A 23262-nucleotide genomic window follows, 5' to 3' on the forward strand; every position below is an offset into this window, starting at 1 on the left:
ACAAATCACATCCAGATCCCAAAGGTTATTTCATTATCTATTCTCCTGCAGATTATTTACTCTCTCTCTTTTTTCTAATCAATTGTTGGATTTGCAAAATCAACAATTGAAAAGAAAGAAAGAGCTTCTGTTGAAGGCACGCATGGGCGTTACCCATAGTGATCCGCGAAACGAATGCTGTGAAAGAGAACACATCAGTTCCCTCTGTGCAAAAAAGAAGTAGGACTTGTTTTTTTTATTTTTTATATGATATACTAACTGAATAGGTGGAGCAGAAAAACATAACAAAAGGAAGCTACTTGATCCATGTAACTCCGCCCATCAGTGACACCCTTAGTTACAGAACAGAAAAATTCTTTTCACACACAGATTACAAAGATCCCGACTGTAATCAGAAAAACTGTGATTATGTGCGGTAACTGCTGGTGTAATCCACAGGATCACTGTTGTCAAATATCCGAGCGGGAGGTTGTTGTTTTTCTTTTTTTTTCCTCGCACAAAGGCCTATCGTTCCCAAAAAATATATAAAACACGAACAGTATAAACACTTTTCCGAAAAACGTCAAAGGCACACGGTTACCTGTAAACGTCGAGGGGAAGGCGTCAAGACGAGGAGCTCTTGGTTCTCCTGCGCTTCATCTGGCTGTTGTGAAATTTCTCTGCTATCTTCCTCTCGTGCCCCGCGGGGACATGGCGGTTCGTGTTCAGCTCGATCTCTCTCTTGGTTCTCCCTTTGCCGCACGCGTGGCACGAGTACTCGAGCAGGTTGTAGTAGTCGTACTGGTCGTAAAATGCCTCCTCGAAAGAAACAAAGCGTTCCATGTCTGTCGCCATTTGGAGACGGAGTGCTGCACTTTTCACCAGACGAGTCTCGGAACAAGTAAACAGATGATGTCATCCCGTGTTTATATACACGCGGTCACGTGGCCGTTGCTATGTCTCCCGGTAGTCAAGGGAATAATGACTGTACTGTGTGATTTAGGGGGAATTAACGGGTTATTTGGAAATAGTGCGATGTATAGTTTAATTTTATTTTTTTTTGTCAATTTTTTGTTGTATTTTTGTCCTCGGACGTCCATATTCCATATTATGTTGGACTGAATCTTTGTTTATGTTGTCTTCTTTTTCGTTTCATGAATATTAAAAAAAAACAACACACACATAATCATTACATGACAACTGGAACAATATTCATATAAAATCAATGTTGGAAATTAAATGTTTTAATAACAATGTTGCTAACACGACCTCATTGTAAACCTTTTTTGTAAAATTTTTCAGGGGATTTATGGTAAGATTAACTTTTATTAGCATGTTGTATGTAGCCTGGCACTAACCAAAAGGTGAGACATTATCAATCCCTCAGCAGTGACATTGACAGTCGTGAGAGGAGGGAAAAGAACTGTGACTGAGTTTTAGATCAAAATGTAAAAACAGATCAAGCAAGACAGAAATAGAATAAGATGAAGTAATAATTATAACAATAATAATCATATAAACATTCACCCTTTGCCTTTGGCATACTGATGTGACTAGAAGGACAGCTGCACATAAATGCACCCATACCTGTGGTACACACATGGTGTGAAGCAATGAAAAAAAAACCAATTTGCCTGGGTACACTAATTGGAGAGGATATAAGGATGAATTGCACAGGAATGTTGCATAGGGTAAGTATGTAATATGTATAAACATGGATATATAGGATTCACAGTATAGAATATACTTAAGCTTACTTACTCTTAAATATGAGATAACGAGTACAACAATATTGTGCAGTGTAAGAAAACGGAATTTGCCCACATGTTATTAGTGTAAAGTGTGTCCTCATACAGAGCCTTGTCGAGTGTCCCTGTGTTTTTGTTCCTGGGCCCCTCGGCCGGCCCCGCCCCTCACGGTGAACACGTACTGACGCTTTTCCACGTCGCAGTTCTGTCTCACAGGCGAGCTCCCTGCGTATGTATGCGTGTCTCCAGCTAGGCCAGAGAGTGATGGCGGCGCCCGTCCTAAGAGTGTCCACCCCTCGGTGGGAAAGAATAGCTAGGCTTCTCGTTTGCCTTTTAGGCATACTGTTGTCTCTATATGCCTTTCACGTCGAGAGGGAAAAGGCTCGGGATCCGAGTTATAAGGCTATGTGCGACGTCAGCAGCTCCATCAGCTGTTCAAAAGTGTTCAGCTCAAGGTAATTTGAATTCAGCAAAGAGCGCTCAATGAAGCTGCCTGCTATTGTGACAATCTGGGAAGGGCTGCGCGGTTTTAACTGTCAAATGCACTCGGCTAGCATTTGCCGGCTGCCCTCTGCTGCTAATGCTAACTGCAAACTACAACTGCCGGCGTGCTCAGACCTGGCTGTTAGTTAAATGACCTGTTAGGAATAACTTAACTTTTAGCTTTATCATTCATTAGACACATCATTAGCTATCTAGCCCGATGATGCTAACTTCGCTAACCGTTAGCTAACGCAGCCCATTTGTTAACGCTGTAGTTACTTCTTAGCCAGTTAGCTATCAACAGAACGCCTTCAGCGTTGCTAAATTAGCAATTTATGAATTAACGATCGCTAACGTGAGTTTACCGGTACTAGCACTGGATGCTCTCCATGAATGTAACATCTGTAACACCAACTTTAGCACAAAAGTTGACGATAGCTTGCCCACTCTAACACTTGTCTTGTATGTTGTCTGTTGCTGGATACATTCATTCATCCCCCCCGACCAAAGCTAAGATTTGTGGTTGTTAGCTGGGTCAGTGTTGATAGTTTTGGGTAACTTTTGCACCTGCTAGCTAGCGCTCACACTAGCTGTCACGCTGCTGTCATTAGCCGCCGTGCTAATGTCACCGGGCAGCTACCAGTCAGTCCAAAGGGTTAAACAGTACACCCCAGCTACCTAAAGGGACAGTGCACAGAGGTCAGAGGAGAGGACTGTCACAGTGTGGGCTACAGCAAAGTCTCAGTGCTGCTTACAGTCACACATTACTACCTGAAATGATAAACATCCACAGCTACACAGATAAAGCTGCAACTGTTAGAGTTTTACTTTAGCTGTGTCCATCAGGAAAACAGAGTTGGTTTACTCACAAAGATGAGTTTGCAATCAATTATCAGTCATATAACATTCAGTGTGGCACATTCCTTGTACTACTCTGAGAAGTTGCACTACTGGGCATGCAACTACTAATGAAAGCCAACCCCACCTATTGATTGTCACCGAATGAGCGTCTTTGCAGGGCCTGAACAAATACTCACAGCACAGCTGGAATGCAACCTGTTTGGGAGTTATTACATATTTGTAAGACAAGTGAGTGAATTGCCTGGTTGAGCATTAGAGACAGTCTCACCTGTGTGACCCGAAATTAGCTCTGAGCCCTCGGCTGTGATTGAATGTTTTTGCAAGTGCCACAAAAGGAGAATCCTAGCAGTTTCCATATCGGTCCAAACAACGCTATAGATGGAGAATGCTCTATATTTGGTAGTGCAACTTGTTGTATTCATGTGTGCTGAACTGCCTGTTTTTCGCGTGCCTCCGCAAGTGCTTATCCGTGTAAGATAACGCCTTAAAATGCCTGCTGTAGTGAAAGTGAGGGAAAGCATGTTTGAAAATGCAATTTGTCATATCCAAGGAGAATAAGTTCCCACAGAGTGACACGTGAAATGAGATTACTAAACATATTGCACGCTCTGTGACAACTGTTGCATACTAGTTTTCCAGTTGTTTTTGTATGGCAATGTACTTGCACAGAGGCTTTTAAACTTGTATGATCCCCAAGTCTTACCATCAGTCTTTGCAAATATTAATAGTGTGGTCGACTGTGGTTCTTGGTTCTCAAGGCAGTGCAGTTGTCATGCACTCCATTTTTAAAAGTAGTTGTATGACTTATTTATTCATCCATTTTTATATATTTTTTGTTTTGTGGGCAGCCTAAAGGAACAACAACGTGGAATTTCTTTTACGCAACCCGTTGTTGTAGATCGATAAATGAATAAAGGAACCTTGTATCCTGTAAATGGAAAGCAATAAAACAAAGGTCTCCATGCGCCTGCCTTATAGCCTCTAATAAGACATGGAAAACATTCATACCGAATGAATTCGCTTTAAAAGGAGATGCTGTTTCAGGCTTTGTGATTAAGAGCACTATATTTGCTGAACATGCTGAATAAGATGAACATTCCCACAGAGTGAAAGTCATACTGCTCTAATTCTGCAATTAGGCAAACTTATTGCACATCTATTTTGCCTTTCAGTGTGCTGGATGTTGTAGTTTGTGGTTTTCTTTGAAGGAAATCTGTCGGCACATAAAAATGATGTCAAAATTTGACATGTACCTGATCTCGACGCGCTTAACACAAACAGCTTCACAGCAGGGTAAAAGCTTCAGTTATAGAAGAGCACCAGCTGTGTTGCACAGGTTTAAAGACGTGGGGTGGTGGAAAACAGACTGGTATTAACAGGTGGGCAGCCCCAGTAGTTGTGCCTCGGAAGTTCAGTCAAATTATGTCATCCTCTTGAGATGGCACTTAAAAGAGTTCTTAAAATAAGACTAATTCAAATCAGGGTTTCTCTTTCACATGCACTGAAGTACTCAAGTCATGTCGGGATGATAATGATGATGTTTTGTGAAGTGTCCACAATCAATCAAGAGAATAATCGGCAGATTAATCGATATTGAAAATAGTCTTTCATTGCAGCTTTTAGGTGACTGAACTCTGAAAAAATAGTTTCCTGTATATTTTAATTTGCCTATCCTCAAATCAAGTTTTGCTAAAGAAAAAAGATAAATATTAAAATCAGCTAGCACTTCATGTTCTTGGAAAACAAACATTGGGAAGACCTGCTGTATACTTTTTTTTATCTTTAGTGTGACTCATTTGGTTTGGCTTTCCTCATCTGTGATATGATCTGTTTAAATTGCCACAGTCTTTCTTGTTCCTCTGCGCTCCTGAAATGAAGCCGTAACCGCCTTCTTTGCCTGTCCTTCCGTGTGGTTAGGTGGGGTCGAGGATTCGGACTCTTGGGCTCAATTTTTGGAAATGACAGCGCACTGAACCAGCCGAACAGTGTCTACGGGATTGTCTTTTATGCCTTTCAGCTTCTACTAGGTAAGACGTCATTTTATCCAGAGTAATCTGCTAGTATTACTAATTTAGGGCACAAATCTCCTTAGCAAGCCTGCTGACACAACACTGCCTATCATGGCTATATTTGAGGAATCTTGACTCACGTGATACTGACATCATGTTTAGCAGCCGTATAAATATAATTGTGTTTTTTAATAGAAGGCTAATACTTCATGAACCTTGACCTTCCAAACGGAAATCAATATATGGTCTTTTTTAACCTCATTCTCATTAAATTCAACTAAGACTGCAGAGATAAAATGTTGGTTTAGTGACACTGAGAAATAAGCAAAGTGATCAAAATGCCTTGGGCGCTGTTCTACAGTGTCCCAGTCTGCTTATGGCACCAACAGCTCACAGTCATCATAAAGTGACTTGTTTTAACTTGAAGTCGCCCCCCCCCCCCCTTGGTTACACTCTCAGACACTATCTCAGTACATTGATGATGTTGCTGACTCAGTCATGCTGGTTTGACATGTCTGCCTGCCGAGTGGCCTGCAGGCTCGCCCGGCCACCTGGCGCTGGCACAGAACAAGAGGTCCTTTTAGCCACAGCAGCTACCACTCATTTGACTAACACAATAGCAGCCCAGTTAATGCCACGCTGCAACAGCGGCTCAAGATTTCCATATTAAAGGCATTACCACAGAGTTTCGCAACTTCCATTATTCTCGTGGCCTTCGACCTTCCCATATTTGTGTGTAGGCACGACTCCAGAATGTGCATAACCACAGCTGTATTCTCTGATTAAAGCCAGTATACAGCGTGGGAATACTGTCGGAAAGGTGTTTACTGTAGACTCAAATGTTCTTATCCACATACAATTAATGCTGTTATTGTGCCTGTCTTATTATATTTGTTTTTTTATCGTTGTCAAGAGAATCTTGGTGGCAAAATGGTTAAAATTCACAAAATCATGTCATTTTGAGTTGCAATGATAAAAAAAGTCATGATTGAGAAACTGTAATGGCTAAAAAAAAACAAAGTAAAGTTTTTTTTTTATTTGGATAACTCTGCAAATAAGATAACCTCAAATCAATGTACTTAATCATATTACTTAATCACATTAATACAGAAAAATCCTATAATTAAAAAAATACAATACCTGCATAAAGTAGACCTGATCATTGATTTCATACATTACCCACAATCGTCTAATACACCCAGAGTTATTCATTCTTACAAGGCATTAACAACATGACTAAGTCTTTGGCAGCTGCCAACTTTATCTCAGCTCGTATTGTCATATCCTTCACCCCTTAAAGAGAACACACTGTCAGGATGTGCTCCAGTTATCTCCCAAAATAAAATACCTCTCCCGTACAACAAAAACTTCATAAATGTCTTGTAGTGATTGATGTTACCACCTGTGTGTCCCTCCAGTGGTGGATACGGGTGGTAACGTCAACATTAACACCAGCAACACCACAGTGTAGAAATACTGTTTGTTGTAAATGTCCTGCATTTGAAATTTTACCAAAGTAAAACTTAGTGTGCCAAAAGTAAAATCACACAGAATGTCTATTTATAGAATAATTCCAACAGTTGATGCACTTATGTGTACATTGCTTTAATGTTGCGGATAAAAGTGAGAGCGTTGAAAGATCCAGTCCACATTTAAATTAAAGCGTACAAACAACTCTCTAATGTGAGTCTGACGTGATTTTTACTGCATTGAAATCTCTTAAATAGCATGCATTCATTTTGCTCATGAAAAATTCCAGAATATATTAATATGCAAATATTTTTGCATACTGTTAAGTCCCTTCTGAGTGTGTGTGCACTGGAGGCTTCAGGTTTTCCCTTCACACTTGTGTATGCTGAATGTTGGGCCAGGATTGACTTCCAAACTATTTGTGATGTCGCTAATTGCTATAGCCCTGACTCACAACGTTTGATTGTCGTTGATCACAGAGGAAAATGTACCGATCTACAACAAATGTGAAGACAGCCTCGTAGTGTTAAACTCTGCACATGCATCACTCTACACAGTGAAGCTCAAACATCTCTCTGTAGGAACAAGAAGAGAAACTTCAAGTAATTTATAAACAACTAGTTAATCAATAATACCTTATACTTTATTTGTTGATTTTATTTTGTTATAAAAATTTGAATCTGCAGAGCAGCTGGTATATAAAGCTTTAATATAATGGTAGTGTAGTGGAGTATAAGTGTAAAGTGACATAAAATGGAATTACCCAAGTAAAGTGTTGTAAAAAGTACCCGAAAGTCATACTTGAGAGAGATCATGTTAAAATATGACTTTGGTTAAGTCATGTGAACAGCACTTGAGGAAAAGGATCTCAAAAGTGGCTGATATAAATGCACTTAACTATCAAAAGTACAGCTATTAAGTAAAGTATTATATATTTATATACTGTATTATGGCTCAGCCAATCATCAGATCCAATATTCAGCATTAACACTGGGTGTGTTTCACCGCGATCGCTGTGAGCTGTCACAGCAATCGGATATGCAGCTGAGTCATGCTTTCATGTTGTCAGTCTCTGGGACTCAAACATGTGAATGAAACCAGAAAGTGTTAGCTGGGTTATCCGTAGAAACAATGTATAATTCGTAGGTTAATTTCAAAGCCACTGTACATCAGATTGAAAGGCGAAACCTTTCTAATAACACGGCAACAGAAGAGAATCCCCATCTGTTGTTTAACAGTGATTTTTACAAAACCAAAACGAAAGGCCACCAGCACAAACACCGGTGGATGTTAGCGTTAGAAGTATGACTGCACCTCATGTGACACCACAATAATGCGACCAGTCTGTTCACTGTTTAAGCTCAATGTCATCACGAGATTTGCTGACGCCAAAAATAGAGAACTGTCTGAAAGGTCTGAGCGAAAAGAGCCGACTCATCAGGTTGTTTGTGTGTTTCAAGGTTGTGTGTTCCTTTTTATAGATATTTGTCTCAGCTCCGGTTTGTGTTTCTCACCGTAGGAATGACTGTCAGTGCAATGGCCGCCCTCATTCTCATGACGACATCCATCTTGTCGGTGGTGGGCTCGCTCTACCTGGGCTACATCCTCTACTTTGTCCTAAAGGACTTCTGCGTCATCTGCATCACCACATATGCGCTGAACTTCATTCTCTTTATTCTCAACTACAAGCGACTGGTTTACTTGAACGAGGCCTGGAAGCAGCAGCTGCAGGCCAAGCAGGACTAAGCTGTCGAGAACGGCAAGAAAAATCCGATAAACAAACAAACAAACGACGACGAAAAAAAAAAAGAAATGTGACCTCTGAACATTTGACTTGCCACCAGGAGACCTTGCTTCCAAAACAATGTTTATTCTGCTGTGTGTTTAAAAAGAAAAAAAAAATGAAGAAATTTAACTTAAATGTTGGGCCTGACATCTCAATGTTGCAAACACGGAAGGATTCCTAAGTGGAAAGCTGATTTTTCTTTTAATTTCGTTTTCCTTGTTTAACATTGTACTCACTTAAGGAAGGGGCTGGCTGTGTGTGCGCGTGGGGGAAAACGCATCGGGCCGAGCAAGCAGAGGCAGAGCGAAGGAGGACGGCTCTCTTTTTGAACAAAAAAAAAAAAAAGGATCGCAGAACGGAAGACAAAACAGGACATTAAAGGGGTTTACTTGAAATGGTTAGAGAGGTCCTAATACTGCACAGCGGATCTGCACTAAAACTCGGAACCGAATAATGGCTCCCAAAATTAGAAGAAGAAGAAAAAAAACACTCATTAGATCATCTTACAGTTTGCAGATGAGGTTCTATGGCGGGGATGGGGTGGGGGGAGGGGCAGAACGATTAACATTTATACAGAGTAGGTTTTTTTTTTTTCCATGTTTACACTTCGTAGAGGGTTTCTTTGTGAAGAGGACCACTAAAAATTAAACGGGACAATGTGAGATATTGTGTGTAGATCTTTTTTTTTTTTTTTTGCAATTCTGTAAATAGCTGCTGAGCAATATTCCAGGCTAGATTGTGATTTAGTGTTGACACAAAACCTTTAAGACAAAAAAACAAACAGCATTTTTAAAAAGCGGGAGATAAAACATTAGTCAATCTGGAACAAAAACATCGATCGAGGTCACAGTGTGGTGGTGGTGGAGGAGGAGGAGGAGACGTGCTGAAGATGTGCTCGGGACATCTTCCGTCCTGTAATCCTGGTGAGGCGTGCAGTTCAGAGTTGTGTGGATTTCTTTCTTGTACGTGGTTATCGTCTCATCCGGGAGCCACCGACACAAGTCTTTTAAAAAGCAGAACTGTAGGTTCTTTTCACCGAGTTTGCATACAGGCACCCTCACTCTTTATTTTTTGTGTTATTCTGTGAAAAGCATTCCTGACCACCAGTCAAGTGGGATCCATAAAGACTTATGTGCCTAAAGGAGTGTTTAAGGTGAATTACCTTTCTTTTCTGTCTTTTTTTTTATTTTTTTTTTTTATGTTTTGGGTGTGGGAGGGTGGGGGTTAATGTCATGTCAACGTACGTTTTGCTCGTTGTTTTATTGTCACAGGTCCGAGGCTTTATTTTTATGATCACAGTTTTGTAAATTAAGATACCAGTGAAGTGTTTCTCCCTCCCTAATAGTCTCATGAGGTAGCGAAGGCTGCTGCACTGTGATTGTCTGCTCAAGGGGTAGAGCGGCCTGGTGGCAGGAGCAGCCTCTTATCTTCGCCATTGCAGTTGCGTTAAATGCTCACCTGGCTTTCGTTCGCTGTCCGGCAGCCCTGCATACATTTGATGTCATTTGAACGGTAGCGGTGATCTTGCCAAGCTGAGTTACGGTTCATTTGCAGGATGTGAACAAAACTTGTAAGAATGTCTTAAAGCTTTGTTGACACGAGTCTAAAAAACTCAACAAAAAAAAGTGTAAGATTCTGTAAGGAAACAAAACAATATGTTAAGCCATATGTGGAGTTTTTTTTTTTTGTTGTGTGGGCTGTTTGTAGACAGGATGGATATCCAGGTTGCTGATGGTTTTTTAAGATGAACAGATTCAGACGGTGAAGCTGAGCTAGCAGAGCATGGTTTGTACAGAGACAGATCACAGTATGGGTTAGAGCAGCCACGGCTTGTTGTGGCTTTGCTTGCAAATCCATAGCATTGCCAGTTCAGTTCAGCACCGAGCGACAGACCGGGACAGTTGTCTCTCTTCCAACCAGAATCCACTGATTGAAGCATCCTACCCATCATACGCATGGTACACTATCTCCTGGCTATAAGCATATGTTGGCCATCGGACAATCTTAGACACAGTGTCGAAGATGTAGACCAGTCGTAGTAATAACTGTAATAATGTGATTCATCTGTGGTGTTGAACCAGTTTGTTAATAGTTTCCATCACTGCTAGTCTCCACGGCCCCTCACATTTACAACATTCAAGTTCTCCTTGACATTTTCTTTGTTTTTGGGGTTGTCTCAAAGTATTGAATGTCATTTCAGTGACATGCTTCTCGTGATAACACAGTGTCATCGATTGCGTATGAAAATGGAAATTGAGTTTTTCTTTCCCAGGATATTTTCCAAGTGAAACCGTTGTCTGTTCATGCACGTTGTAACCCATTTTACTACTTGTCATTTATAGGCTGTGTTACATCACTGTTGGCCATTTTCCAAAGCATCACAAATGTTATATATTTGAAATACTTTTTTCCAGTCATTTTACTAAGGATATACACTTTAGGAGACACTTCCATCACTTAATCCATCACTGTGAAGATTATACATACTGTCCGCTATGTCAGTATCTATCAAAACATCTATTCAAAATAGGGTTGTCGCAATATCGCGATTTTCATGATAGCCATGACATTAAAAAAACAAAGTGTTGATGTTGTGTTACTAATACACACATGATATTGTCTGAATGATCCAGCGAAGATGTTTGGCCCTCAGCTGGCGTTCATCTGGTTGCCTTCTCACTAATAATTGAGTACTTATCTCTCCACCTCCCTCTGCTCGTATTTTGACAGTAATTTATTTGCCAGAAACGAGACGAATCACGGTCAACACAGTTGACTTGATTGCAAGCATTTATTAAGCATTATTACTTAAATATCTATAGATATCACGATAAAATGGTTATCGGGAATTGGTTTGACTATGATAACTGTGTTCTGGCATCATGACAGGCATAAGGTAGATCAATTCACCAAAGCCAGAGATGTCCCCTTTTTTTCCTTCAACACAAGTAGCTGCTAATAAAACCTTGCGCTGGGAGCCTCAAGCAGAGATGACACCCCGACTGACACTGAGAGATGTTTCAGATCGTTGCCAGCCGATTTTCATGCCATACAGAAAAAGAATGTGCTGCCTGGGAGATAAACCCTCCCGAAACACTATGGTTTGCTTTGAAAAATGGTTCGCCGTGATGTTTCATCGATGTGACTAGCGGTAAAACTGGTAAAACACGCAAGCTCCAGTCCATATGTGGTCCACCTTTAGAATGTTTTTATGTGTTTGCATCATTTCTTAGTAAGTCATCTTTCAGATCTTGCTTCATACAGTATTGCCTTGTCTGGCTTACATCATGTTCTTATTCATCTCAGCTCTGAGTGTTTCAGATTAACAACCACACTGTTTTGTCTTTGTCCTTTTTTTTGTTTTTTTCTTGGAAAGCCTGTGCACTCACATATGAGACAAGTCTCCTTTGGAATCATTCACACGGGACATTTAAAGAAAAAAAAAAGTTAAAGTCGAACTGACATAATGTGCTAGTTACTGTGGTAACAGCTGTGTGTCCTGTGTGTACTGATGATATAACTGACAAGTGTACAGTAGGTGTCCAGTCATATGCAAGCCTATTACACTAGTTGAGTGCAGTTACTTTAAAGAAAATGTCAAAGGAATTTGGACAATGTGTCAAGTTTGAAGTCTTTGGCTGGTAAAAGGATCACTATGTTGTGTGATGATTTCATGTCAAAAAGAAGGTCAAAAGAACGAACGATACTGCATTCTCATTAATATTCATTTAGGCCCTGAGGTATAACTGCCATGTTAGTTGCATCACCAATGCCAACAAAAGTGCCTTCTGTTTGATCACTAGGCCTTGAGCCAAAGACGAGCAACAGTAATCGCCTTGCAAAATGAAGAATGGTATCTATAACAGGCACTCCTGCTTGCCTTCCTTAAAATGTAATCTGATAAATTTGGTAATTCCCAAAGATTTGATCTGACCAGTGCAAAAGTCCATTCAGAAATAGCCAAACAAAAATGCCCTGTCAAATCAATGGCCGTTCCTTTTCTCCTTCCTGAACTCCACTATATAATTATCATCTTTATTTTGTCTAGCTAGGACATGTTTGTTAGCTGAGAATACACTCTTGTTTAAACTACATGATTGTAATGTTCTTTTTCATCATTAATTATGCCCTTTAGCTGTATAGACTGTTAACATTCTGGGTTGTTTTAGTTAAAAAAAAAACAAATAAAAGTTGAGGGGTTGGAGGGCTAGGAATCCATGTGTCAGCATAAAATGATTACTACATTTCTTTGTGGAGGAAAACTTACTGGGTTTGCTTCTGTATTGCCAAATATGTTTTAAAATGCTGTATTTTCTTACATGGAAAAGTGTTACATGAATGGTAGGAGGGTTCAAAAAAGAAAAAAATAATCGGTTTAAAATCCAGCTTACTTTAAGGGAAAACTGTGGAAAAAGGTTGACATGAGAACATTTTTAATTGTGTCATTGTCATGTGGAAATGATCTACCATTAAAACATTCCCTCTGAAACAACCTGTCACTTCAAGTTATTTGAATCAAATGAAATGCTGTCAAGGATGTGGTTAGTGACTGAAGTGACTGCTAAATTCCTAATGAGTGAGGGAAGTTACAAAATCTGTCCTCTTGTTTTTGTTTTTTTTTAAAGCAACACTATGTAGAATTTTCACAGTTTGTGAGTGCATCACCGCTGTCATAAATACAAATCCCAGGTCTGTAACAACTTGTCAGATGTAATGTAGGTGCTGTCTACGAGAAAAAACTCTTTACGTTATAATAATGCTATGTGTTGAAAACTTGTACGTTGAAGTAAACATGTATGTAACGCTGTGATCCTACCCCTCGCGCTGAAGTTACATAGTGCAGAAACAAGTGACGGGGGGGGGGCGAAGTGGCTGAGACAGACACACCATTCACCCTATTACAAGACACTGTTCCATCAACATGATTTATAAGCTGTTCATTTAAGGTGAAAAGTTACATAATGTTGCTTTTAAGGTTGAGATCCAGTAACAATAAAATGTTTTGGTCTGATTTCGAGTTATTAAATATATTTGTGTATATGGGTTGCTCCGGACTACAATTACTGCATCATGGTTGTGTGTCTCTGTGCACCAGTCACGTTGCTGTTCCTGAGTTATGGCGTCGAAGAATGTCCGGAAGTGTATATTTTTTGGGGCCTTTTGGCTTTTTATTGACAGAACAGCTGAAGACGAGAGAGAGAGAGAGAGAGAGAGAGAGAGAGAGAGAGAGAGAGAGAGAGAGAGAGAGAGAGAGAGAGAGAGAGAGAGAGAGAGAGAGAGAGAGAGAGAGAGAGAGAGAGAGAGAGAGAGAGAGAGAGAGAGAGAGAGAGAGAGAGAGAGAGAATGCAGCAAATGGCCTCAGGCCGGGAATCAAACCTAGGGCTTCTACCCACCAAGCTAATTGGCGCACATTTATAAACCTAAACAGTTGGATTTAAGTATTTCTACATATCACTTTTTGCACGTTATAAATGTACTTCTAGGCGGAAGGATTCAGAGTCAACAAACTGAAAACAATACACGATGCAGGATCTCTCCTGTGGCTATGAAAATTGATATTGCAGCAAAAAAAAAATATTGAATGTGGATTCATTACATCAGCTGACACTACATTTAATAAAGTCAGTGCTGATAGTTGACTGGATTAGCTTGAATGTTTCGAGGAAGCTGTTAAAAAGAACAGTCTGTTTACTGACACCATAATCTGCAGTTGTGTAACAGTTATTTTTTCAACAGCATTTATAGCCGGGCCAATTTCAGTACAGCTGTTTTTATTGCTTTTTACATATATTTTGTTATCGCAGCAAGAAGTCAGACGTCTCTAATGTCTATTAAATGTAATGCTACATTGTTACCAAATCTGCATTTGTCTAGCTATGATAACAGTACAAGTAGAGATGCTGTTGGTCTGCATCAACAATCACACTACACTGTAGGTTTATGTTGAGTTTTTGAACACATTGATTCAGTCACTTCAGAATGTGCTCTACCAAAAGTAGTGCTGAAAATGTTGTGAATGATGGAAAAAAAAGAAAATTCAAGTTTACATACTGAGTGCATGTTTTGCCTTTAACACCTTTATTCATTCTCATTCAGATTCTAAAATCATTTTTTCTTTATTTTCACATATAAAAATAAAACACTTTGATGATTAGAAGCAGCATTGTGATTCAGCCCAGTCACATTGTTTGTATGGTGCACAGAAAAGACAGATGCTTCCATCCCATGTTGCATCAATCTGTGAAAACACTGGTTTATGCATACATTTTAATGATAGCAACTTAAGTCCGACCTTCCACATCCATATCAGAATTCCATGTAATAACCAACTTATAAGTGTTACATGGGAAAATGTATCACCATTGTGATTATCATTTTCAAATTTGAAATTGCACCGTTAATGAGCCACTCAAGGCTGCAAAAAGCTGGACCGCCATTACATTCAATTCTGCCTCCTGATGTTTCTGGCCCAACTACTAATAAAATGGATTTAAAAGAGTTATTGGGAGGGTTTTCATTTTTTGTGAGGTAAAATGCTCTTCAAAGATGTAGGGTTCCTAATTATCAATTATTCTTTATAATCTGAGCACAGTGGGCTGTGACATTTTACCCAGGAAGCCAGTAGATTTATGGAACCTGAGTTTCTAGTACTATTTTGCATATCAACAAAACAATCAAATGTAACACAACAGGTCCCTTCTTTTGGTCCGTGATCCACCAAGATTCAGATTAAACGTTTTTTCTGTGATATTTTTGGCCCTTCTGAGAATCATGTTTCATGGCGGCGTGACCTTGTGCATACACATTGATTTAGGAAATGTTCTAAATGTGCTTCATTAAATGACTTAAAGAAACTGAGCAAATTTTGCCAGCATTTTCCATCAAGCTGTGTTTACATGAGATCAGGCCTGTCCTGTCCTGGTCTTGGTGTGCCAGCTGTGGGTGGGTGTTACCAAGGGTACTTGACAGCATGGCATTGATGATTAGAAGGAGACAGTCCGAGTCTGCCCGTTTCATTTGCCAGTCTCCAGTACCTCTCCTTCAGGATGAATGCTGCTCTTTTAGGCTGCCTTTGCCTGGTGAAAACACCCTTCTTGTTCCCAACCACACGGGTCAACCCTGCAGACACAAGAGGGATCAACAAGAAGCCTGATCTTTTATTGGAGGCAAACTGAGCTCTTCGTTGTTTTTGTACCTTGTACGGTCATGAAGTCGGCAAAGTTCCAGATGAGTTCCCCGATGACGTACTGCTTCCTCTTCTGGTCGAACACGCTGTGGTAGCTCTGCAGGACAATATTCTGGTACTCCTCAGTAAACATCACCGGTGGATCCTGGAGAGTGAAAAGACAGCTTCTTACCCACAGTATTAAACAAGTTTGGGAAAATATGTGATGTAGGTTTACCAAAATCTAGTGGGCAACAAAACAGTGATATATGATTCCTGGTGCACTACATTCAGGTAACTGTGATGTGTATATCTATGAGTCCTCACACTGTGAAGCCCTGGCACTGCGTCGGCTCCGTATTCACTCTGGATGATAGGTTTCTTGTACTTTCCATACCAGTTCTCAAACTGATTGTTGAGCTGGAGGGGGATGAGCTCCAGGTGGCCTGAATCATGGTACCAGGAAAAGTAGCTGTTTACACAAATTACATCCACGAAGGGAGCCTGGGGACACGATAAAAGACAAAATATGACTTGTAAAGCCAAAATTCTGTTTTTCAATAGAAACTAGCGTGTAGCAGTTATGAAAACAAAAGGCGCTGTAGTTTTTTTTTTTTTTAAATCTAGCAGCCGCAGGTTGTCAGAGCCTGGAAAATAATCAGCACCTTTACATTTCTAACTACACCCTGAAAGATATTGCTCACAGTACAGGAATGTGAGCCATTCTGAGGTATGTCAACAGCTTAGTTTGTTATTGAGGTCAACATGTGCTTCAGAATTCAGACAAATGAAGCTCTGAAGCTCAGCAGGGTTCTTTGACCATCTGACTCCCTTATTTTTCAAATCGAGCATTTTATCTGACTTACTTCAGGTCACTATGTTCACATGCACGAGCTGACTTGCAGGACTGAGAAGCTCAAAAGGCATGTTTAGTTCTTCTTTTCTGCAAACGTTTTCATGCACATATAGAGTCTTCGGCCTAAATAGCGTACAGAACTATAATAATAATAATAATATTTCAGAATAATGCGTCTTGTTTTCTCAACAACCCAAAGATGTTCAGTTTAATGTGATAGAGTAAAGAAACCAGAAAATATTCGTATTGAAGAAACAATCAGAAAATGCTGACTTTTTTTCTCAAAAAAAAAAATTGAATAAATAAACACCTGCATCAAAAGAAAATAATGACTACTTATTCTATGTGTCAAATAATAAACAAGACAACCAATATGCTGTGCAGGTTTTCACTCTGTTATCCTGCTGATACTGAAGTGAGTACAGTTAAAACTCACCCCTTTGTCCCTGGCGTAGTTACTGTCAGTAATATAAGTGACGGGCCGGGTCGGGTCCAGATCTTTGGTGTGTTTAATCAAGGTCCTGGAAGAAAAACAGAACAGAAGTTACATTGCAAGTTTGTAGGGATTACAATGTTATACAGTTACTAGCATGTTACAAAAACGTTTCTGTTACATTTGTGTAACTTGAAGAAACTGCTTGGTGTGTTATAACTTCAGCGTAACAAATGATTTTGTGTACACTTTGTTCTCCATACACCACACAGCTTTGCTTGATGGGTACTGTAGTTGAGCAGGTTGAGTATTTATTTAGTCTGTTTATCTTCCTGAGAGGCCTCAGGCTATGACTGAGCTCTAGCTGTTGTTGTTGTTGTTGTTGTTGTTCAGGACGGCTTCTTAACTTCCTCTTCCTGCATTCCTTGTTTGCATACAGAGTAAAAGGATAGGCTGGGACCCACAAAAAAAACAAACAAAAATCAGTAGTTTCCTATAGGAACATAAACAGATGGTTTAACACTTTCCCAGCATGTCCTGGTAGTCCTGTTATCTCTCTCTCTGTAAAATAAAGTTAGAAAAATGACCCCCCAAAAATGTATTTTCAGCTCTTGTAGGCACACATAAAGAGTCATATTGGGGGCAGGAAGAGTGAATGATCTTGCATCCAGGGGGGGCAGATAAGTCAATAATCAGTGTTGTGTATGAATGAATGTTTGATGAGGGACTCCATTCCGTTCTCCACATCCAGGCTTAACTAAATGACAAGTACTCACTCGAAATAGAATTCAGCAGGGGGCATCTCTGAAGCCGGCTCATTGGCCACTGACCACATGACCACAGAGGGATGGTTTTTGTCCCGACGCACCAGCTCATCCATGACATCCAGGTGATGGGCCAGGGAGGCGTTTCCAAAACTGCGACTACATCAGCAAGGCACAAAAGGTCCGTGAGGTTATTTCATGTCACCCATTGTCAACCCACCCAGCACAGTTATTCAGATCAAGTGGGTATTTTCAAAAATTCTGTGTGTGTGCGTGTCCAAACTGTAACTCAGCCTGGATCTTTCAATATGTTACATGTATAGTACATCTTGTTCTCTAATTTCACAACAGTCAGGAGGTTTTCAAGAGCAGTGGTGAATTGCATGACCCATGACACGTCAGTCTGTCCTCTGCCTTTGAACAGTTATGTGATTTTACCACTGGCACTTTTGGCTGCGATGAGTCAAACTGATTTGTATCTCAAAAAGTAGCTGAAAACTGAAATACTCAAGTAAAGCACAAGTGCCATAAAACTGTACTCAAGTACAGTCCTGGTTTTGCTGCTTCATAATAAAAGCTTTTCAATACCGGAGGACTTTTATTGTGGAGAATTTATAGGAAATTAAACGTGTTTGCCAGCAAATTAGTGGAGCTTCAGAAGCTATTATTACCACTGTTTTTAGATAGTATATTGTAGGAATGAAGAATTTTTACAGCTTCTCCTTCAAGCAGATAGCCCTGTTGTAATAGAGACTGACGTCCCTGCCTCAAATCGAGTTGATCCGAGCCTGCCAGTATTCAGAAAAGCTCCACAATGTTAACTCTTTTGACTGAACGGTCACAGAGATGTGACACCTACATGTCTTTGATGCCCACCCCCGGGCACTCGTCTATCACCACGATGCCGTGGCGATCACACATCTGCAGGATCTCCTCAGCATAGGGGTAGTGGCTGGTGCGGAATGAGTTGGCCCCCATCCACTTCAATAAGTTAAAGTCCTTGACAATCAAGGGCCAGTCGAAGCCCTTGCCTCGAATCTATAACACGAGGAAAAGAGGAAGGGAGGATGTAGTTATTTAACTGGAGCCATCCAATTTTCTGTCCGTTATCAGGAAAGACTGAGGCAACAAGTGTTGTGTAACTGTAGATGCATATGTAGATGTTATCTCGGTTCTAACAGATATGCTGCTTGTCAGCTAAATGAATCTTCTAGTAAAAGTTTAGCCTCCCTCTGATGGTACTCACATCAGAGTCCTCATGTTTGTTGACTCCATGGAAGTAGAAAGGCTTGTTGTTGATGAGAAACTGGGTGCTGGTAACAGCAACTGAGCGGATGCCAACTGGAAGAGTATACATATCCTCATATGTTGATCTCCCATCGGTTGCTATTAGGTGAACCTAGATATTAAGTGCAAATGTCAGAAGCATCTTATCTTGCATTTTTCGCAGCAGACATTTTGAATACAAGCAGTTGTGCAATACTCTACCAAACATGCAGAGCATTATAACAGGAACAAGATGGAGGAGAGAAAAAGACGTGCTGCTCGCGTTCACAGAGAGCAGAGTTCAAATTTAGGTTCGAATAAAAACACATCTAACTATGGCTGAAGAAATTAGTCATTTTGCTCTATTTCATGTGTACACATGAATTATTAACTTCTCCTTCTCCTCTTCAGCCAACTACTCTCTCAAATCCAGTCAAACTTGCCTTTGACATGTATGTTAGCGTGTGTTCTTACCTCCATAGAGTAAAGATAACCTGGATTCTCGTGCATTAAATATGGCCACCACAGGTTAACATCTTCTACTTTAAGCACTCCGGATGGTTTGCTGGAGGAGGCCACAGAGCGGCCATCTTTGTCTTTTAAAGTGACCTTGATGGTGCCTGTGGCAGCACCTTGGACTGACACTTTGTACTTGACTAGACCTTAAACACGGGGAGAACAACACTCAACAACGGCACATTAAATAAAACATCTCTTCTCAATACAGCTACAGGTGATTTTTGATAACAATCACTTTACCCTCAAAATTTGACAATTTGAAATTGAGTAAATTAACATAGTAAGGTGTATTTATTTACCTGTGTTATCTAAGAAGTCAGTCACCACAGTGATGTCATCTACATAAGCCTTGGGAGTAGTGTAGAGCAACACAGGACGATGTATGCCAGCATAGTTGAAGAAATCAAAGTAGATGTATTGCACAAAAAAACCTTCAGGATACCTGTTGAGGAATTACATTTTACTGGTTAACAACTAGTTATTCACTGACAGATACACATGTTAATCTCACCGAAATGCTACATCAAACCAGTTAAGGCTAGAATCCCTGGGATCAGGGAACATCGTTTGATGTCTAAGGTCCGGAACAAAAGGTGAAGGGCTGGTTTAAGGATAACTGATTACATTTCTAAGATGACAAAAACTGTTCAAATGACGTGTCACGTTTGAGAAAGACTGATTACAGATTTCAATGATGGTCAATATTTTACTATTCAAAAGCTGTTGAAAAAAAAGGATTTAAATGTTTTTTGTGTAATTTTAAACACAGAAGTAGATAGTTAATTGATATAAATGTAGGATAGGAAGCATATTAAGTTAAGCTTTTCTATCAAGTCAGTGATTTAATTAAAATGAAAAAGATGAGGTTACTTGGTGCGGTCCTCCATGTACTGGATTTTTCCTGGAGGAAGAGTCTCCAGACTCAGTGTGTTGTTGACAGCGATGGTGATCCTGCACGGCGTGGTCGGGTCCTCGCGGATTAGACTGCCAATCTCAACCTCAAAAGGCAGATGGCCGCCTGCATGCTGCGTCACTTTCACCCCATTCACCCACTGCAAAAAGGTAAACACGATGACTCCACATGAGCTTGATCACATTAACACAACAGGTGAATATAAAAAGGGGTCATATGTCAAAACTGTAATAAAATGATGCAGATCAGTTCCTGACTGGAGTGGGTTAGGAAGGTACACGTCATACTAACCACTATTGAAAAATAGTGAGCACTTCCCACTCTGAGGACCACTCTTGTTCCCTCATCAGCGATCCAGCGGGCAGGCACCACCACCTCTCGCTCATACCACACCCAGCCTATGAAATCTCTTAGTGCGGCATCCTGCGTGATGTCATTGTAGCTGGCAGGAACTGGCATGTCGATCACTGGACCAGTCTTGGAAAAAAAACATAAACTTCAGTAAAAAGACAGTATTTTATTTCTAACAGCGCATTTGCCTGGAGCAAGCTGGTCATTACAGGGATAATAAAAGCCATCGTACTCCCCAATCAGTCAAATGTGATGCATGTTTCTTTTAGGGGTCATACTTTAGTCTCAGTCTCCACAAAGACTGCAACATTTGTGACACACTGGGCTGAATTCACGTCACGTTTTTCACACAATATTTTTCATACGCTTACCTAGAAATAAGCGGGAAGTATGACGATGCAGAAAGGAAGTGAACGTGTATTAAGTGAAATTGTTGTGTTAAGTAATTTCTCAGAGTCATGGCTCGATTCAATAAATTTAAAGTGGCAGTGCATGTAAGTCTGAAACACTTTACAGAAACGGTGATGAGTAGTATCCAAACGATGATCAGGCAGAGCCAAAGTGACCACTCCATCAGAAGATCATCACACCAAGCTTAGTTCCCTCCAGAGATACATATAAGCAACTCTGTCACAGATACAGAATTTGACTCAATAAACCCGAGTGAATAGGAGATAGAATGATACCACAGAGTTTCAAAACCACAGTGAAACATGACAGTGGCAAAATTCAAGTCTGGGGGTGTATTTCCTCTTCTGGAGTTGGACTTCTGCATAGCATCGCCTCCACCCTGGCTAAGGAGAGAAGAAACCACGCCATTCTCCAGAGACATTCTCCACCTTCTGGTTTGATCTTTGTGGATTTGTGGAGGGATTCATACTACTTTAAGACTTAAAGCTCAGGGAGTCCTGACTGTGAGGGACTTTCCTCCACAGTCACCTGTGGCCTCCACCTCACTCAACATTTTTGTGGGCATTTGAGGACTGAGAAAGCCAAGCAAGTCTGTATGTGGCATCACAGGAAGCTTTGTGGAGCACTGGCAAATCATTCCAGTGACATGAGTCATCAGGTTTTGCACAAAGTTGTGGAGTCCTTGCCAAAATACAAAAATATTCCGATATCCATGGCATTTTTTTCCCCAGGATTCAGCTTGTCGCTAAGCGGTTATAATAAAAAATAAAATAAAAAGTGCAAGTACCTCAACGAGTGATCCAAAACTTCTGAACCTTTAATATATAAGGTTAAGTTGTTTGTGTGCTACTGTGGTGGAGTGTAAAGTGGACTCCATCAACGTATGAACAAATGTAATGGGAAATGGAAACACTCAACAAGTACAAATAGCTATATATTGTATTTGACTCAACTTTCCACGACTGCAAAGAAAAGAAAAGCTGCTTTACTTCTCAGAGTTGTTGTTGTTTACTTTGTTTACTACTGTCCTGCTCACCTCTGCCAGCCGTTTCTTGTACCATGCCCGCTCGAAGCTCTGGTTCCTGTTGGTGGAGTCGTCGGCCCTGAAGTCCCACAGCCCGTTCAGCTCCTTCACCTCTCTGGAGGGAGACTCCCGGGGGAAGAGCATGCCGCTGTCCAGCAGCCACACCGCGTCAAACGCCGCGAACAGGCACACGACACGGAGCATCCCGAGCCCCGCAGCTCTGACCTCCATGAGCGCAACTATAACTGCAAACTTAACTCAAGAGGCAACCGCCACCACTTCCTGACTCAGTCATATGATCTATTCCGTGGTCACGTGACCGTAGAATAACCTCCGCGCGCTGCCTTCAAACGTCGGAAAAAGTACTTTCAAACTGTCTTTATTTACTGAATCTTAAGTATTTATAATAAAAATAAGATAAAACACCGTCAGGAAATATAAAGATTAAGATATGCGCTGAACGTTTAAGGTCATACACCAACCAAAAATTGATTTAAACCCAACATATATCACGAGATGATTTGTTTGCTATTTATTTATTTATTTATAGTCATATATTTCCGAGAGTTTTACAGGTAAGCATCTAAAGATTAAACAGAAAGGTCGCATCCTGTCTTTTTACCCCATCAAATTAAAAGCCCCCACGTGCCCGGGACAGACTGGCAAAGATCAAGGCCGTTCAAAGAAACAAAACAAACCACACAAACAAAATAAATCATTTATAGGCCTACTTTATTCAAAGCCCACCACTTGTTTTGTCAGATGATCTTTCACTAATGCAACACCGACTGAATGACACTAGATGGCGCCAGACGACCGTACACCAAAGTCTGATGCAAAGCGCGACAAAGCAGCAAAGCCAATTATAGCCCAATATGAACAACCACAATTTGCCTCAAGGGGCTCTGGCTGTACATCAAGTGTCACCATCTATCCATAGACCTCTTGATCTTAGGGAAAAACTCACCAAAAAACCCCTTAACTTATTAAAATGGAAGAAAGAAACCTCAGTGCACTGATTTTGTGAAAGTGTCCAAAAGGTTTGTGTCCACAAAAAAAAAATCAGCATGTGGATGGATTCACCTCATAGGGGGACACAGGGTGAAGTTTAAGCTTTGGACACAAATGTATGCAGGGAAATGCATCATGTTCCTTTTGACATAGAGCATCCAATTAGTAATGCAGTAACCACTTCAAAGGATAACTTCACCCAAAAAGAAGGCG

At 40.5% G+C, this 23262-nt stretch overlaps 2 protein-coding genes across 2 annotated transcripts; one reads left to right on the forward strand and one right to left on the reverse strand.

Annotated features, from left to right (window-relative positions):
* Positions 1-1881: 1881 nt before the first annotated feature.
* On the forward strand, positions 1882-13348 carry vkorc1l1 (vitamin K epoxide reductase complex, subunit 1-like 1). Its single transcript, XM_037120144.1, has 3 exons — positions 1882-2182; positions 4989-5098; positions 8070-13348. Exons 1-3 carry the CDS (start codon positions 1959-1961, stop codon positions 8294-8296), a joined length of 561 nt encoding a protein of 186 aa, XP_036976039.1. The 5' UTR covers positions 1882-1958; the 3' UTR covers positions 8297-13348.
* Positions 13349-14384: 1036 nt separating this feature from the next.
* Positions 14385-22329, reverse strand: gusb (glucuronidase, beta). The gene is made up of 12 exons (XM_037120550.1): positions 22051-22329; positions 20544-20729; positions 20210-20391; positions 19639-19781; positions 19295-19482; positions 18801-18953; positions 18414-18592; positions 17567-17713; positions 16794-16878; positions 15829-16005; positions 15532-15667; positions 14385-15455 (listed from the first exon to the last, which is right to left on the reverse strand). The coding sequence occupies exons 1-12, from the start codon at positions 22267-22269 to the stop codon at positions 15286-15288; spliced, it is 1965 nt and encodes a 654-aa protein (XP_036976445.1). The 5' UTR covers positions 22270-22329; the 3' UTR covers positions 14385-15285.
* Between the last annotated feature and the right edge of the window lie 933 nt (positions 22330-23262).

This window comes from Acanthopagrus latus, chromosome 13 (assembly GCF_904848185.1).
Source record: "Acanthopagrus latus isolate v.2019 chromosome 13, fAcaLat1.1, whole genome shotgun sequence".
NCBI lineage: Eukaryota > Metazoa > Chordata > Actinopteri > Spariformes > Sparidae > Acanthopagrus > Acanthopagrus latus.